General features: G+C 48.6%; 1 protein-coding gene across 2 annotated transcripts in view; it reads right to left on the bottom strand.

Annotated features, from left to right (window-relative positions):
* Positions 1 to 1,436: 1,436 nt before the first annotated feature.
* The window catches only part of UPB1 (beta-ureidopropionase 1), a 42,973-nt gene continuing 26,357 nt past the window's right edge, over positions 1,437 to 18,052 (bottom strand). For both annotated transcript variants that reach the window (XM_049865412.1, XM_049865413.1), the window contains exons 6-10: positions 11,492 to 11,661; positions 6,426 to 6,507; positions 5,544 to 5,586; positions 4,234 to 4,388; positions 1,437 to 2,000 (exon numbers count right to left, since the gene is read on the bottom strand). In XM_049865412.1, the coding sequence (XP_049721369.1) occupies positions 1,824 to 2,000; positions 4,234 to 4,388; positions 5,544 to 5,586; positions 6,426 to 6,507; positions 11,492 to 11,661 (627 nt within the window). In that variant the 3' untranslated portion in view covers positions 1,437 to 1,823. The remainder of the gene's footprint in view (positions 2,001 to 4,233; positions 4,389 to 5,543; positions 5,587 to 6,425; positions 6,508 to 11,491; positions 11,662 to 18,052) is intronic.

The following is an 18,052-nucleotide window of genomic DNA, read 5'->3' on the forward strand; positions in this document are numbered from 1 at the left end:
ATATCGTAGAAATTACCACCCCTGCATCCTTCAAGTTCTCGATGGTGGTGCTAATCTCTGCAATCTGTCCAAGAATGTGGTATTGCTTTTGGTTTACTATCTTTGGAGGTGGAGTCAGTTCTAGTGGGTTCTACTTGGCCCTTCCTACCATAATAGCCCTCGCTCCACAGGTAAGGTAACCAATGAGGGGATTCTGCCAATTACTGAGTATGTCTATTCCAATTATGCAGCCAGGACTGGGAAAATAACCACATGATGAAATCAGGGACCCACTGGACCCACTGTGAGACAGACCTGAGGTAAGACTGCATTGGTAACCTGACCTCCACACGCCTCTACTCTTGACTAATGGACCGATAACATTTTGGGTCTCCTGGGATTAGCGTCAGTTCAGAGCCAGTATCCAGTAATCCCTGAAAAGCCTGATTATTCCCTTTCCTCAGTACACAGTAACCCTGGTAAATGGCCACTGGCCCCTTTGGGAGGCTGGAAGATTCACAGTATAAATTTCTGGCAGTGTTGTCCTTCCTTAAGGGCACCCAGCTTCCCCTTAATCAAGGGGCTATGGGTCTGTAAACTGGCTGAAGTCTGGGAATCAAGGAATTGAGATTTCCTGTTGTGGTGACATGTATATGTATACCACATGTATGGTGGCGATGTGTATATATACACACAGACATGGTGGTAATGTGGAGCCCTGGTTGTGCTGTGGTTGAAGCGCCTGGCTGTGAACCAAAAGGTCAGCAGTTGGAACCCACCAGCTGCTCCATGGGAGAAAGATGTGGCAGTCGGCTTCTGTAAATATTAACAGCCTTGAAAACCCTATGGGGGCAGTTCTACTCTGTGCTGTAGTGTCACTCTGAGTCAAAATTGACTTGACGGTAGTGGTCTTTAATGTGAATATATGTATATATGTAAAGACTTATCCCAAGGAATTGACTTATGTGACTGGGGCCGCTAGCAGGCTTGACATGGCAGGCAGGGAGGCCCTCAGGAAGCTAGGCTGGAACTCTCAGACACTGCTGCTGCTGCCCCGCAGGTGGAGCTCCCTCTTCATCAGAGAAGCCTCAGCTCTGTTCTTAAGGCCTTTCAACTAATTGAATAAAAGTCTACCCAGATGATCTAGGATAATTTCCCTTCCTTAACATCAAACGGAAACCCTGGTGGTGTAGTGGCTAAGTGCTATGACTGCTAACCAAAAGGCTGGCAGTTGGAATCCGCCAGGTGCTCCTTGGAAACTCTACGGGGCAATTCTACTCTGTCCTATAGGGTCGCTATGAGTTGGAATCGACTTGATGGCAGTGGGTCTTTGGGTAACATCAACTGGTTATGGATTTGAGTCACAACTACCAAACACCTTCAGAGCAGCACCTAAGTTAGTGTTTAAATGACTAGGGGCTATAGCCAAGCCAAATGGACACATGAGAAGACCGTCCCACCTGCCCATGCCATCTGGTAGCTCGGTGACTCGACCAGCCTCACTCTCTTTCCACTTGGGTACAGACCCCTGGGTGGCCCTCGAGGAGCCAACAGTGAGTTACCTTGGGCAGGGAGTGTGCCAGCTGTCTGACCAAGTCAACCTACAAAAGCAGTGCCTGGAAATTTCTTTTCAATTGTGGTGAAATTCGGGTAACATAAAATGAACCATTTTAAAGCATACAATTTAGTGGCATTTAGACATTCACAATGTGCAACCATCACTTCTATCGAGTTCCAAAACATTTCTATCACCCCACAAGAAGACCCTGTGCCCGTGAAGCAGTTGTTCCCCATCCCTTCTCCCCCAGGCTGGGCATTTTGAACTCAACTGAATGGTGCCGTCTTTAGGGAGAACTTGGATCCATTAAGCTCATCTCACTTGCTAATCTGCTAAGGGTAGAGGTGCCCTCCCTGGGTGGGGTGGGGCTAACGGTCAGCAACTCTTGCACGATATTGGGGCTGTAGTTGGGCTTGACAGCTGCTGTAAGCTCCCGTGCGTACATCTCATACCTGCCCGTCATCTGAAAGCAAAACACAGAACACTTTAGAGGCTCCTGTTCTTCCAAGTAGGAGTCACTGGGTGACGGGACGGTTAAGCACTTGACTACTAACCCAAAGGCTGGAGGTTCAAGTCCGCCCAGAGGTACCTCGAAGAAAAGCCTAGCAATCTATTTCCTAAAAGTCAGCCACTGAAAACCCTACAGTTTTCTACTCAGATGCACGTGGGATCGCCTTGAGTTGGAACTGACTCCACAGCCGCTGGTTCGGTTTAGTTTAGTTTAGTTTAAAAACGTGCTCTCATTGACTCGCTACCACCTCTTGCCACTGGAGGGCAGCCGTGGGACAGAAACTTGTCAGGAGGCTGGTTGACAGGATACTTTCAGAGACTACGTAACAGAGGAACAAGCCCTGTGTCATCTCTCAGAGCTGGTTTCAGTGCTGTGGCCAAGATGACTCACCCACCCCACCACTTCTGTTGTGACCGGTGACGAACACACTGCCGGGTGACCTCTGCAAACTGTCCATCTGGAGGGCACGGTCTCTGCCTGTGCAGACCCCCAGTAGAGAGGGCAGTGGGAGTTGAAACCAGGTCTCATGAATCTGGTCCAGAGGTCTGTCCACACCATATGGCATCTCATCACAGACACAAAGAGAGGCTGGGGGTGGGTGAGGGCAGGGCTGGAAAGCCCACCCAGGGAGTTCCCCTGGCATTCCCTCAACAGGAGCTTGGCCATCACCACAGCCTGGGAACTCTTTCACTTTTAAGAAGTTTCCAGTAAGCAACAGTCTGTTTCCAGTGTGAAACAGTCTGCTCGCGGTGATTAAAAAAAAAAACCAGTTGCTACTGAGTCAATTCCAGAGCAGAACTGTGCCCCACAGGGCTTTCAAGGCTATGACCTTTCAGAAGTAGATCGCCCAGAACTTTCTTCCAAGATGCCCCTGGGTGGATGTGAACCCCCAACCTTTCGGTTAGCAGCCAAGCGCTTAACCTTTTGTGCCACCCAGGGCCTCTAGTATCATGGTGATACTGCCTTATTAAAAGAATTGGCCAGTGTTCTTGGCTCCAACTTCTAATCTGTGTGGAATCCTGAGTCTGAGAAGCCCAGGAAGAGAAGAAACGGGCCAGGAGTCTTTTGCTTGAGCAGCACCTTGGTTTGACAGGGATCCAGCCAAGAACCCAAGCTCAGGTAAATGAAGAGCCAGGCCTGGAACCTGTGTCTGACGGATCTGAAACCCTGGTCCCTCTCAGACTTGCTAGGAAGAGCTATTCATTCAGTCCTGGCAACAAGACCCTTCACCCACATGTGTGATTTGCTTATCAGTGGTGCTGAGTTGGTGAAAACAATGCTGTTGTTATTGTTAGCTGCCCTCTCATGGGCTGGACTCATGGCGGCCCCAAGTACAACGGAAAGAAATGTTGCCCGATCCTTGGCCATCCCCATGATCTATTGCACATCGGACCACTGTGATCCATAGGGTTTTCACTGCCTGGCTTTTGGAAGTCAGTTTCCAGGCCTTTATTCTTAGTCTGGAAGCTCCGCTGAAACCTGTCCAGCATCACAGCAACCCACAAGCCTCTCCTGACAAATGGGTGGTGGTGCCCAGTGGAAATACTGCCAGATACTAATACAGGAAAGCTTGCAGCCTGAAGCCCTTTCAGGGGTCCCAGGCCATGACTACCTGCCCCATCCATGAGGGCGGGCACCTGCACTCTTCCCATGTCATAGAGCCTTGGGTGTAAGAGGCAGCTCGAGGACCCTCACTCTATACAGGAGCACCAAGGCCCAGGGGCAGGGGCGACTTGTTTGAGGTCCCAAAGCGAAGCAGCAGCAGGGCTGGGTGGACGTTTCACTTCTTTGCATGGTCTGTGTCCCATGTTGTACCGGCCTGGACCTTGGGAACTGGCCACAGGCAGAACTAGGTATGAACATTCATTTTGTGATAAGTGCTGGACCAGAGATGGGATGACAGCAGCCGACCCAGCCCGCTCTCTGGACAAACGAAGTTGAGATTGATCCGTACGAAGGTGCCCAGAATCTCGGTCAGGAGAGAAAAAGAATTATTGAGGCCTATGCATCATTGGACTGCATGGCACCTCATAAACACTAGCCCTGGCTGCGCCGGTTAGAACCATTAGGAGGCCGAGACAAGCCTGGGCTCTACACCACTGGTCCTCGGGTTGAAGGGGAACCCAGTAGCAGGGGCTCCAGCACCGAGGGCAGGCCAGGGCCAGGGGCTCACTTGGGGACCCACCTTGAAGTTCCAGGTGTCGTTCATCTGCCGGCACAGGTTAAGGTCGAGCTCAGCTACCAGCAGCCCATCCCGGTTCCGGGAGAGCCCGGGGGTCCGGCTGCTGTCTGGAGCTGCCACGTAGCTGGAGCCATAGAAGTAACCAAAGTCCTGATGTGCTATGAAGGAGCAAAGGGGAGCACCGGTGAGCATGGCCCTGCAGGCTCAGTGGACACGGGGAGGGCGCAGCCACACCATACTCCCTAGCATTACAATCGTTGAGGTCTAAAGCCCATTTCCCTCCCAGGCCTGAAGGCTCGGCAAGGCTGCCAAAGCCACCCTCCTACCATTCACTCTCCTAAAAGGAGGTAAAACCTCCTGGAGACTTCCAATGACCACTCTATAGAGGTGCTGGCCCTTAGCTCCAGACATCACCACCCCAGCCCTTCAGGCTCACATGGCCTTGTTGGGCTTCCTGTGGTGCTCCACAGAGGCAGCTGGAGGCCGTGCCCCACTTGCCAGCTGTGACCCCCTGCAGCTCCTTACCAGTTAAGCTGGCACACAGCCCAACTCGCAGGTGAGGAGCAGAGGGTGCACCATGAGGGCTGATACAGTGTTTCCCTCCCTCTTTAAGCTGCCTCTGTAGGAAGCTGACTGGGGCTGAAGGCTCTGCACACAGGGTGCCCCAGCACCCTTTCAGGAAGTGCTCAGCCCCTCTCAAGTTCTGGAGCCACCCTGACCTAGTTCAGATACCTGCCTTGGTTATGGGGGCAGGCCCCCAGTCCTCTGCATTCCTGGCCAGAGACAAGGGGCGAGGATTGCTAGCAGAGGTGAGGTGGTCCCTGCCCTCAGGTTAGAGCAAGCCTTGGACTCCAGTAACTCAGGCGATCCCTGCTGATGCTCTGGGCACAGCTGGGGGGGGGTGGCGGGGCGGGGAGTAAAGGGCAAGAGGGAGGGAGACCCCAGGAGCAACTGCAGACTGAATGAGAGCCCCACCTCCCCTTGGGGGCTCACCAAGGACCGCCCCCGTATCACCTGGGTCCATCATCACTCAGTCCTGGGGGTGGGATGGCATCCAAGCCCCACGCGGGATAAGGTGGCCAGGACTGCCCACCCTTACTGCCACCACTAGGCCCTCTGCTGCAGGCCAGTCAGTGATGGCTGGCTGCATAAAGTCACCAGGCAGACAGGGGCCAATGCCACCTCCTATGTGCCAGGTGGGCAGACTTGCCCAGAGGAAGTCTGGCAAGATGGGGGAGGGGAATGCGGCGCAAAGCCCTGGAAGGCCCACTCCTCAGCCAGTCGCAGCTGCCATGGAAATCCATGGAACATACCTTTCTTCCCATCTCCAGAGGTGAACTCATTCGGGAAGTGCTCCTGTGATATAAAACCAAAATAAGAAAAACCTATGGAGTCCCTGCATGGTGGTGAAAATGCTCAGCTGCTATCCAAAAGGCTGAAGGTTCAAGTCTACCCAGGGATGCCTGGAAAGAAAGGCCTGAGATCTACTTTTGAAAAGTCAGCCATGAAAAACCCTACCCTGATACACATGGGGGCACCATGAGTCAGTCAACTCAATAGCAACTGGTTTACCGGAAGGTAAGCCCATTAAAAAAAAAAAGCCCATAGGTGGCACTAACTCTACACTTCATCACAAATAAGCTCCCTGGTGGAGAACAGTGGTCAGGCTGCATCTGCGTTAGTGAAGAACAGTTAACACGGGATGGAGCCGCCTGCACTTACTGGGCAATCAACAAGGACTTGTTAAATGTCCGTGCTGAGAACTGCGGAATTTGACAACCAAGGGAAAGACCTGGACTTTGCCTTTGGGGAGTTCTAATCTGCTGACAGAAAAGACAGACCTTGGGCACCGAGCTGTTGTTCTCCAAGCTGTGGAAGGCATTCGAGGGGCACTGGTTTTACACTGCTCCTTACTGTGCAGCTGGCAACAAAGGTACCATTTGCTCCGTACTTAACACACAGGCCAAGCCGGTTTCCCCCTTCTGGGGCCCTAGGATTTGTGGCCTGCACTCAGAGAAAAGAACGTGCAACAACAGGTGGACACTTCCCCACCAGGGCCACCAGATGGCAGTCCTTTCCGTGTGCCCTGTGCTGGCCTAAAGAGGAAGGCCCATTTCAGGAGCAGCCTCCCTCTCTTCCCCTCCCCAGCACGCCTGGTTTGAACCTAGGAGCCCAGTAGGCTCCTGGGGACTCACCTCGCCCACGCGGTTGATGGCACACGTAAAGCAGTGATTGGCAATGGCTGCATTTCTAGCCTCAATGGGCCACAGGGACTCACTGTGAAGAGGAATGAGAGGAACCAGGTTGCTGATGTCCCCAGTCAGCCCCAGGCTGCAGCCACCAGCTCCCAGCCCTGTGGCGGGGATACCAGGGAGGCTCCCTGCACCCAAGCCTGCAAGCAGACCCCTGTTCAAGCCCACAAAGACTTTGGGGGATGTCCTGCTGCAGGCAGAAGCCACATGGCTGGGGGCTGCCAGAAGAGGGTCAGGCAGACCCGGATCAAGTCCTGGCCCCATGCTTCACTTTCCCTTTTGGAAACTTCCTAAAAGGGAGATTGTTAAGAGGGCGTGGCCATGCAGATGAAGCTCCCCACTGTGGCTGGTAGCAGGGGAGTGTTACAGCTGCCACGTCCCCCTCCTAGGAGCACACCTGTGGGCTAGGCAGAGCCTCACCTGCCTGGTAAACACTGGGAGGGGCTGGGGGGCTTGGGAGGCCAACTCTACCTGCCTCACTCTCTCTCACCCTACTGGGCTGCCATACCAAACGGTCTCAAAGGGGGAGACTCGGGCAGCTGGAAACAGTAAACCAGAAAGGTAATACTCAAAAACCCAAACCCGTTGCTGTTGAGTCAGCCCCAACTCATGGCGATCCTACGGGTTACAGAATAGAACTGCTCCATGGGGTTTGGGGGGCTGTAATCTTGATGGGTTGCCAGGCCTTTCTTCCATGGCACCACTGGGTGGGTTTGAACCACCAACTTTTAGGTTAGTAGCTGACGACAAACCGTTTGCACCACCCATGGGCCTACAGAAAGGTAATAAATAGGGGTGGATTCTGTAGCCAGGGGTCACTGCCCCCAAGTTGGCCCTGTTTCCCAGTGCCCTCCCATTCTCTTCTGAACCCCAAGACTCTAGGCAGGGGCTCCATGGTCCTCCTACTGGCCAGGGGACAGCCCAGGAAGGAGGCCCCTGCAGCACAGCTGAGCTGTGGGTCTTCCCTCAGTTCACACACCAGAGGGGAGACCTCGCTCTGACCAGAGGCCCTGTCCTCCAGCCCCCCAACTAGAAAATGCCCCGGAATCCAGTCGGCCTTCTTGTCACTACTGATCTTTTGTCGGAGGTACAGAAGCATTAAGATTCAGACTGACAGACATAATGCCCACTTAGAAATGCTGACTGACTGGGAGCAAAACGCCCTGGAACCTTCCTTCCTGTCAGCATGCACCTGGTTTAGACCGGGGAGTAGGTGGAGTGTGGGTGGTTGTCACAGCCTAATTCTTAGGAAGATTCACAAGAGACTGGAGAAAAGCACAGGCTTGACTGAGGGGCCTCATTCTGCTGCTTTTCCCCCAGCTGCTAAACCAAGCTTGACAAAACTTTTAAGAAAAGATTTGCACCAAAAACACACCCATAAGTGACATTTTCAGGAATTAAATCGACAGCAGCCGGGCGATTGCCATCAAACATCTTTCTTGCAATCCTCCAGGGAGGGTGCTCTGCGTGGGACTCAGACCCACAGCTCTCTAAACAATTCAGGGTGAGGAAGCCAGGCCGTAAGAGCCCGCGTGTTCAGGGACTGAGCAGAGTCTGGTGGGGAGGGTCACACTTGCCGTCTTTCCAGTGTAACCGGGCCACTAAAAATAAACACAGTGGGAGGGCAAATGTGAGGGGGGACAGGATGGCAACTTCCTAATTAACACGTACATACAGCTAGATCTTCAGCCACACAGGCCTCGAGGGACACAACCACAGTCTGTTGGAACCGCTCAATCCATCCAAAAGCACTTAGACTCCACGGGTACCTAGAACTGGTGTCGTTAGTTGCTGTCAATTCTGACTCATGGTGACCCCATGTGTGCAGAGTAGAACTGCGTCATGGTGTATTAAAGGATACAACCTTTTGGAAGCAGTTCACCAGGCCTGTCTCCCAAGGTGTCTCCTGGTGGGTTAGAACCACCAACCTTTTGGCTATTGGCTAACGCTTAACTGTTTGCACCACCCGGGAACCTATACCTAGAAGTGCCGGACCCAGAATCGAATGATGACAGCCCTGCCAACCCACAGGGTTATGCAGGGGGTGGGGGGGGTCTGACACAGGGGGCAGAAGATGCCAGGGAAGGGGATGGATGACTTCAGAAACTGTGATTCGATACTTGTGTGCAGCTAGTGGGAATCTGCCGGGTACTGGACTTAAAAACCATTGATTCCCCAACAACCCATCATTGATTGTTTTAAGGCAATCATCCAGAACCACCCCCCCCATCCTAATAAACCAGGGTTCTAATTTCTCCACACTCTCTGACCATCCTTGTCCGTAGGGAAAAGTCTCACAGGGTATGACCACAGCCTGGGAACATCTTTTTAACTGCTTGTAGACCTTCTGCCACAATGCTGTGTTATCTTCGTAATGCCTCTTTTCAGTGGCTGTATCAGGGAGAGATACTTTTTATCAGGGAGAGATGGGCTAGAATCTGCTTCTGTGAACATCTTCACATGCACAGCCTTTTGCTCCTCTCTTAGATAACTTCTTTGGGCTGAGGATCTAGCAGTATAATCACCTGGCCAAAGGACATAAACCTTTAAGGGCCCATGCAGCACCCAGTTCCCGTGTATACTGCACCCCTGAAAGCCCAGGTTGGGTGACTCTTGGCCAAGGGAGGAAGATCAATCATTTTTAATAAGTTTAACAGGCTGCAGAGAGCATAAGCAGTCGTGTGTATTACGTCGAGGTGCTTCTGTTTGCTTAATTGGAGCTAATAAAAGAGGCTAGTGAGGGCCTCTGCAGCACCCCAAGAGCTAGTCAGGCTCAGTTGCCCAGAGTATGGGTTCCAGGCCCTTCCAGGGGCCCTGTGGGGAGGTGGTGTTCACACCCAGCAGAAGGGGCTGCTCTGGGGTGGCCCGAGGGTCTGCCCAGGCTTGGTGGCTGGAGAATCAATAACCACCCTGCCCCACACCACCATGGGACACTGTCCCTGCTGGCCAGGCTGCAGGAGGTCCCAGGTGGGTTCTCTTCTGAGGGAAGACCAGCCAAAAAACCAAACCCATTGTTCTTGAGTTGATCTCGACTCATAGTGACCCTATAGGACAGAGCACAACTGCCCCATAGGGTTTCCAAGGAGTGGTTGGTAGATTCAAACTGCCCACCTTTTGGCTAGCTGCTGAGCTCTTAATTACTGTGCCACCAAGGGGAGACCAGAGATAGGAATTTCCTCTGCTGCCCTTCTGGACTGGGGCAAGCTCCCAGGTGGGGAGACAGGGCCGTGGGCCCAGGGAGCAGACTGGGTTTGTGTCCCAGCCCTGTAGGGGATGCACAGAGGGGGGTCACTCTCAGGGAGGGGGAGTACCGTGCCTACAAGAAAGACAGGGTGGAACTGTCTCACATTCGGAAATTCAGAAGAAATTCGACTGAAATTTTGCCAAGAGCAATGACAGGGGAGATAAGCGTGGGCTGATGGAGAGCCCCAAGCTGCCCAGGAGACCTCACCCGCCACCTGGTCTCCCAGAGGGACAGTCCACCTGCTGCTCGAGACAGTAAATGTGAGCCCCCACTTGCACCCAGGACCCTGCTCCGGAGAAAGGAAACTGGGGAGAAAAGCCTGTGTGATGAATTCCTAGAGCCCCACTGCTTGCAGTGATGAGGAACTGGAAACCACCCAAATGCTCCCCGTTAGGGAAGGGAGCCATTTGTTAAACGGGCTTTCCTTCAGTGCTGGGAGCCCTCTAGGAGCCTCATCGGCTGCCAGGGCCACTCCCCCACCCACCTGCCAGAGCAATTTTATCTGTTTAGGGATTAGGCTAACACCTAAACACTTATCATTGTCGTCAGTCGCCATGGAGTCAGCCCCCAACTCATGGCAATACCATGCACAATGGGATTGGACTATGGTGATCCATAGGGTTTTCGCTGGCTGATATTTGAAGTAGCTCACCAGGTTTTTCTTCCTAGACCATCTTAACCTGGAAGTTCTGCTGAAACCTGTCAGGCATTTCAGTAACATACAAGCCTCCGTGGACAGACGGCTGCGCGTGAGGTCTCCCACATGGAAGGTGAGGATTCTACCACTGAATAACCACTGTCCTCAAATACTTGTTGTTAGGTGTTATAACAAGAAAACATGTCACTGGTTAAAAGAAAGTTTCCAAGCCAGTTGATTATGATCTCTTAGGGACCCGCTGTGGGTTGAATTGTGTCCAAAAAAGATACGTTGAAGTTCTAAGCTGCCGGTATCTGTCAGTGTGATTTTAACTGGAAATAAGGTTGTTGTGGATGTAATTAAGATGAGGTCGCACTGGCCCTTATCCCAATAGGACTTGCTCCTCATAAGAGGAGGAGAAGAGATACATACACACACAGGCCAGAAGACCATGTGACCGGGGAAGTGAGATTGGAGTGATACATCTACAAGTCAAGGAATGCCAAGGATGGCCAGCAACACCAGAAGCTGACAGAAAGGTATGGAGCGGTTTCTCCCCTAAAGGCTTCAGAGAACATATCCCTGCAGACACTTTGATTTAGGACTTCTACCCTCCAGAACCGTGAGAGAATAAATTTCTGTTGTTTTAAGCTATCCAAGTAGTGTGTAGTCCTTTACAACGGCAGCCCTAGGAAACTAATACACAGTCTCTCAGCTCCAACTTCCTCATTTTCACCAGCGGTCCCTCCCCGTGCTCTCCCCCAACCCAGGAGCACCCAAAGGGAGCAGCACTGTGATGGGAGAAGGACAGCCATTGTTGCCAAGTACGTGCTCCACTTGGCACTTTGAAGGCGCTGCTTTTTGTGAATCCTAACACTGGGGGTGAGATGGGGGCCATCTTGTCAACATTCAGTATTGTAGCCAAGATTGGTGTTTTACAGGGGAGTGTCTCTTTCAGGGGTTTGTAATCGTAATTTTGAGTTTTTTTTTTTTTTTTTTTCTTCACTGAACAGTTGGTTAAACACATATCATAGAAACCCTGGTGGTCCTACCCACCCGCTGTGGTTTCCCAGGCTCACCCCCGAGCTCCCAGCTCAGGCACCCCCACATCCCGGCCTGTCAAGTGACCTGAGTGTTCCAATGGTGGCTGAGGGGTTGAAGATGATCTCTGCCCCGTTGACACTGTACATGAGCCAATTGAGGGGGTGGTGCCGCCCGTAGCAGATGTTCACAGCAATCCTCCCGAACTGGGTCTGGAACACGGGGTGGCCCAGGTTGCCCTCCATGTAGTAAGTGGACTGGAAAATAAAGACCCAGCGTTTGGTGCTCTGCGCATGGAACTGCCTTGGACTTCACAGAAAGAAATGAATCGCATCAGTGCTCCAAGAGTGCCACTCTTGGGTTTGACTTCAGTTCCAGAATTTCAATATGTTTAAAAACAACAAAACAAACCCAGACAGGGTAACAACAAACCAACCCCAAGGGGAAATCACTGTGGTTTATACCTCGTTTTTGATCTGTCAAAAAATTCCCGAAGCAACTTCCCACAATGCTTCAAGGATAAGTGATGGTTAGGTTTCAACCACGAGGCCACTAGAGACTGGGGCTTGGTCAGTGCTCACACGAGCTGGTCAGCGTCCCTCTGGAGAGTGTCAGAGCTGAAGGGACACAGTGGTCCCCAAGAGCAAGCATCTCCCTGTTCCGAGGGAAAGACAGACCCTGAGAGGCCACAAGACCTGCCTGGCTTGCTAAGGCCAAATCTAAGACTTAGACTCATGCCCTGAAAGTGCCCTTCTCCACACAGCTCCGGAGTGCCCTGCCCAGGGAAGGACGTCCTACAGGGTGGGCACAGGTGGCCTAGGAGGAGCCAGGTTGGGTTACAGCCCTACCATCCCTGCCTCTTCACCTGCCCCTCAGGGTGGAACTTTTCTCTAGATGGCACTGAGGGGGGCTAGAGGGCAAGCTGCGGTCCCCAAAGAGGTCTGCTCCCAGAGCTTTTCACTTCTTTCCATTAATTTCAAAACCCACAGGAGCTGGGCAGCGCAGGGTATGCACACTAGGAGGACACGCGGGCCCCGCTGAGCTGCAACAAGCCTGGCTCCATCTGCAGGGCTAAAGATTAATCCAGGGTAAACAGCAAGGGGCCACATATTTCACCCCCACCTCCAGCTGCTCCTGAGAAGCACAGGGCTCTGCCCTCTCCTAGGGACTGTCCCTCAGCTGCCTGACTGGCCTGGCAGTTGGCCAGGAGCCCCCCAGATGACCATGGGTGGAGGGGGACAGGACTGGGGACATCACACCCTGAACAGCTGTATTTATTGCAAATCAAGTGCAGACTTAGTATCTGGGGTCTGAGAGTTCATCCTTTCCTTCAAGTGGCCACCCCCTCCATCCCACCTACCCATATATTTGCATTAACCAGTCAAACAGCACCCTCACCCTGACTTATGCCCTGACCAAGGGCACGAGATGCTCCATGGGACACACATGCAGAGTCATGCACGGTCACTCGACACTTGGACACAGGCCAACCAGAACCCATGTGCGCCAGGGACAAGAAACAGCTCCCCAAAGCAAGGACTGGACCAGGGCAGGTGAGGAGCTCAGAGCCTGAAAGGGGACCACAAGAATCATGCCACACTGCATACTATTTATTTTGGTTTTAATTTACATACCACTTACTTCAAAGAAAGCCTCTGGGTGGTTCAAACAGATAGGCTCTGCTGCTAACCAAAAGCTTAGAGAGGTCCAAGTTCACCCAGAGGTGCCTCAGATGAAAGGCCTGGTGACCAAATTCTGAAAAATCAGCCACTGGAAATCCAGCGGCTCCAAGGCAAGGTTATGGAAGCTCCACAGACACATCCCAACTCCCTGAGGGATCACATTACTGGGCTGAGGGCTGTGGGGACCATGGTCTCGGGGAACATCTAGATCAGCTGGTATAATATAGTTTATAAACAAAATGTTCTACATCCTACTTTGGTGAGCTTGTGAGTGGCCATCTAAGATACTCCACTGGTCTCACCCCATCTGGAGCAAGGGAGAAAGAAGAAAACCAAAGACACAAGGGAAACATTAGTCCAAAGGACTAGTGGACCCCAACTACCATAGCCTCCACCAGGCTGAGTCCAGCACAACTAGATGGTACTTGGCTATTACCAACTGCTCTCACAGGGATCACAATAGAGGGTCCTGGATAGAGCTGGAAAAAAATGTAGAAAATTCTAACTCACAATAAATAAATAAAAGACCATACTTACTGGTCTGAGAGCGACTGGAGAAACCCTGAGAGTATGGCCCCCAGACACCTTTATAGCTCAGTAATGAAGTCACTCCTGAGGTTCACCCTTCAGCCAAAGATTAGACAGGCCCATAAAACAAAATGAGACTAAATGGGCACCCCAGCCCAGGGACAAGGATGAGAAGGCAGGAGGGGACAGGAAAGGTGGTAATGGGGAACATATGGTCGAGAAGGGGAGAGTGTTCACATGTCGTAGAGTTGGCAACTAATGTCACAAAACAATATGTGTATTAATTGTTTAATGAGAAACTTGTTTGCTAGTCACTTGAAGTACAATTAAAAAAAAGAAAGAAAGAAAATCCAACGAAGCGCAATTCTACTCCAACACACGTGGAGTCACCATGAGTTGGAACAGGCTCAGTGGCAACTGGTTAGGAGATCCTGAGTGGCGTAAACGGTTGACATTCTCAGCTGCTAACCAAAAGGCTGGAGGTTTGAGTCCACCCAGAGGTGCCTTGGAAGAAAGACCTGGTGATCTACTTGCAAAAAACCAGCCACTGAAAACCCCACGGAGCACAGTTCTACTCTGAAACACGCCAGCGCGTCATGAATCAGAATCAACTTGATGGCAGTTGGTTAACTGGAACTTCAAAGATCTTCAGGATTTTAAAAAGAAAAAAATGCTCAAAACAGGGAATCATTGAAGTCATTACGTAAAAGATCACAATAATCAAAAAGAGGGACTAAATACAGGAGGCATAGAACTGCCACATGGAGAGGAAAACAAGGCGATATACGATGATACAAGTTAGGTTTCTACTTAGAAAAATAGGGGTAAATATTAAGGTAACCACAAAGAGGTCTAAGAATTCCATAACTCAAAATAAAAACCAAGAAAAACATAACGACTCAGCAAACATAAATTCGACTACTATGAAAATGAGGAACACACAATTCACAAAGAAAAACATCTCAGTACAAAAATGTAAGTGGAAAAATGAAATTGTCAACAACACACACAAAAAGGCATCAGAATGACAGCACTAAACACATACTTATCTATAATTACACTGAATGTAAATGGACTAAATGCACCAATAAAGAGACAGAGAGTCTCAGACTGGATAAAGAAACACGATCCGTCTATATGCTGCCTACAAGAGACACACCCTAGACTTAGAGACACAAACAAACAAAAACTCAAAGGATGGAAAAAAATATATCAAGCAAACAACAATCAAAAGAGAGCAGGAGTAGCAATATTAATTTCGACAAAATAGACTTTAAAGTTAAATCCACCACAAAGGATAAAGAAGGACACTACATAATGATTAAAGGGACAATTGACCACGAAGATATAACCATATTAAATATTTATGCACCCAATGACAGGGCTGCAAGATACATAAAACAAACTTTAACAGAACTGAAAAGTGAGATAGACACCTCCACAATTATAGTAGGAGACTTCAACACACCACTTTCGGAGAAGGACAGGACATCCAGTAAGAAGCTCAACAGAGACACAGAAGACCTAATTGCTACAATCAACCAACTTGACCTCATAGACTTACACAGAACACTCCACCCAACAGCTGCAAAGTATGCTTCTTTTTTCTAGTGCACATGGAACATTCTTTAGAATAGATCACATATTAGGTCATAAAACAAACCTTTGCAGAATCCAAAACATCGAAATATTACAAAGCATCTTCTCAGACCACAAGGCCATAAGAGTGGAAATCAATAACAGAAAAATTAGGGAAAAGAAATCAAATACTAGGAAACTGAATAATACCCTGCTCAAAAACGACTGGGTTATAGAAGACATCAAGGAGGGAATAAAGAAATTCATGGAATGCAACGAGAATGAAAACACTTCCTATCAAAACCTCTGGGACACAGCAAAAGCAGCGCTCAGAGGTCAATTTATATCAATAAATGCACACATACATAAAGAAGAAAGAGCCAAAATCAGACAACTGTCCCTACAACTTGAGCAAATAGAAAGCGAGCAACAAAAGAATCCATCAGGCACCAGAGTAAAACAAATAATAAAAATTAGAGCTGAACTAAATGAATTAGAGAACAGAAAAACAATTGAAAGAATTAACAAAGCCAAAAGCTGGTTCTTTGAAAAAATTAACAAAATTGATAAACCATTGGCCAGACTGACTAAAGAAATACAGGAAAGGAAACAAATAACCCGAATAAGAAACGAGATGGGCCACATCACATCAGACCCAACTGAAATTAAAAGAATCATATCAGATTATTACGAAAAATTGAACTCTAACAAATTTGCGAACCTAGAAGAAATGGATGAATTCCTAGAAAAACAGTACCTACCTAAACTAACACAATCAGAAATAGAACAACTAAATAGACCCATAACAAAAGAAGAGATTGAAAAGGTAATCAAAAAACTCCCAAAAAAACAAAGCCCTGGGTCGGACGGCTTCACTGCAGAGTTCTACCAAACTTTCAGAGAAGAGTTAACACCACTACTACTAAAGGTATTTCAAAGCATAGAAAATGATGGAATACTACCTAACTCATTCTATGAAGCCACCATATCCCTGATACCAAAACCAGGTAAAGACATCACAAAAAAAGAAAATTACAGACCTATATCCCTCATGAACATAGATGCAAAAATCCTCAACAAAATTCTAGCCAATAGAATTCAACAACATATCAAAAAAATGATCCACCACGACCAAGTGGGATTTATACCAGGTATGCAAGGCTGGTTTAATATTAGAAAAACCATCAATGTAATCCACCATCTAAATAAAACAAAAGACAAAAACGACATGATCTTATCAATTGATGCAGAAAAGGCATTTGACAAAACTCAACACCCATTCATGATAAAAACTCTCAGCAAAATAGGAACTGAAGGAAAATTCCTCAACAAAATGAAGGGCATCTATACAGCCAACATCATTCTAAATGGAGAGAGCCTGAAAGCATTTCCCTTGAGAACAAGAACCAGACAAGGATGCCCTTTATCACCACTGTTATTCAACATTGTGCTAGAGGTCCTAGCCAGAGCAATTAGACTAGACAAAGAAATAAAGGGCATTCGGATCGGCAAGGAAGAAGTAAAATTATCTCTATTTGCAGATGACATGATCTTATACACAGAAAACCCTAAGGAATCCTCCAGAAAACTACTGAAACTAATAGAAGATTTTGGCAGAGTCTCAGGTTATAAGATAAACATACAAAAATCACTTGGATTCCTCTACATCAACAAAAAGAACATTGAAGAGGAAATCACCAAATCAATACCATTCACAGTAGCCCCCAAGAAGGTAAAATACTTAGGAATAAATCTTACCAAAGATGTAAAAGACCTATACAAAGAAAACTACAAAGTACTAATGCAAGAAACTAAAAGGGACCTACATAAGTGAAAAAACATACCTTGTTCATGGATAGGAAGACTTAACATAGTAAAAATGTCTATTCTACCAAAAGCCATCTATACACACAATGCACTTCCGATCCAAATTCCAATGACATTTTTTAATGTGATGGAGAAACAAATCACCAACTTCATACGGAAGGGAAAGAAGCCTCGGATAAGTAAAGCATTATTGAAAAAGAAGAAGAAAGTGGGAGGCCTCACTCTACCTGATTTCAGAACCTATTATACAGCCACAGTAGTCAAAACAGCCTGGTACTGGTGCAACAACAGGCACATAGACCAATGGAACAGAATTGAGAACCCAGATATAAATCCATCCACGTATGAGCAGCTGATATTTGACAAAGGACCAGTGTCAGTTAATTGGGGAAAAGATAGTCTTTTTAACAAATGGTGCTGGCGTAACTGGATATCCATTTGCAAAAAAATGAAACAGCACCCGTACCTCACACCATGCACAAAAACTAACTCCAAGTGGATCAAAGACCTAAACATAAAGACTAAAACGATAAAGATCATGGAAGAAGAAATAGGGACAACGTTAGGAGCCCTAATACAAGGCATAAACAGAATACAAAACATTACTAAAAATGACGAAGAGAAACCAGCTAACTGGGAGCTCCTAAAAATCAAACACCTATGCTCATCTAAAAACTTCATAAAAAGAGTAAAAAGACCACCTACAGATTGGGAAAAAATTTTCAACTATGACATCTCCAACCAGTGCCTGATCTCTAAGATCTATATGATTCTGTTAAAACGCAACCACAAAAAGACAAACAACCCAATCAAAAATTGGGCAAAGGATATGAACACACACTTCACTAAAGAAGATATTCAGGCAGCTAAAAGATACAAGAGAAAATGCTCTCGATCATTAGCCATTAAAAAAAAAAAAGCCATTAGAGAAATGCAAATTAAAACTACGATGAGATTCCATCTCACTCCAACAAGGCTGGCATTAATCCAAAAAACAGAAAATAAGAAATGTTGGAGAGGCTGCAGAGAGATT

The sequence above is a fragment of the Elephas maximus genome, chromosome 22, assembly GCF_024166365.1.
Source record: "Elephas maximus indicus isolate mEleMax1 chromosome 22, mEleMax1 primary haplotype, whole genome shotgun sequence".
Taxonomy (NCBI): Eukaryota; Metazoa; Chordata; class Mammalia; order Proboscidea; family Elephantidae; genus Elephas; species Elephas maximus.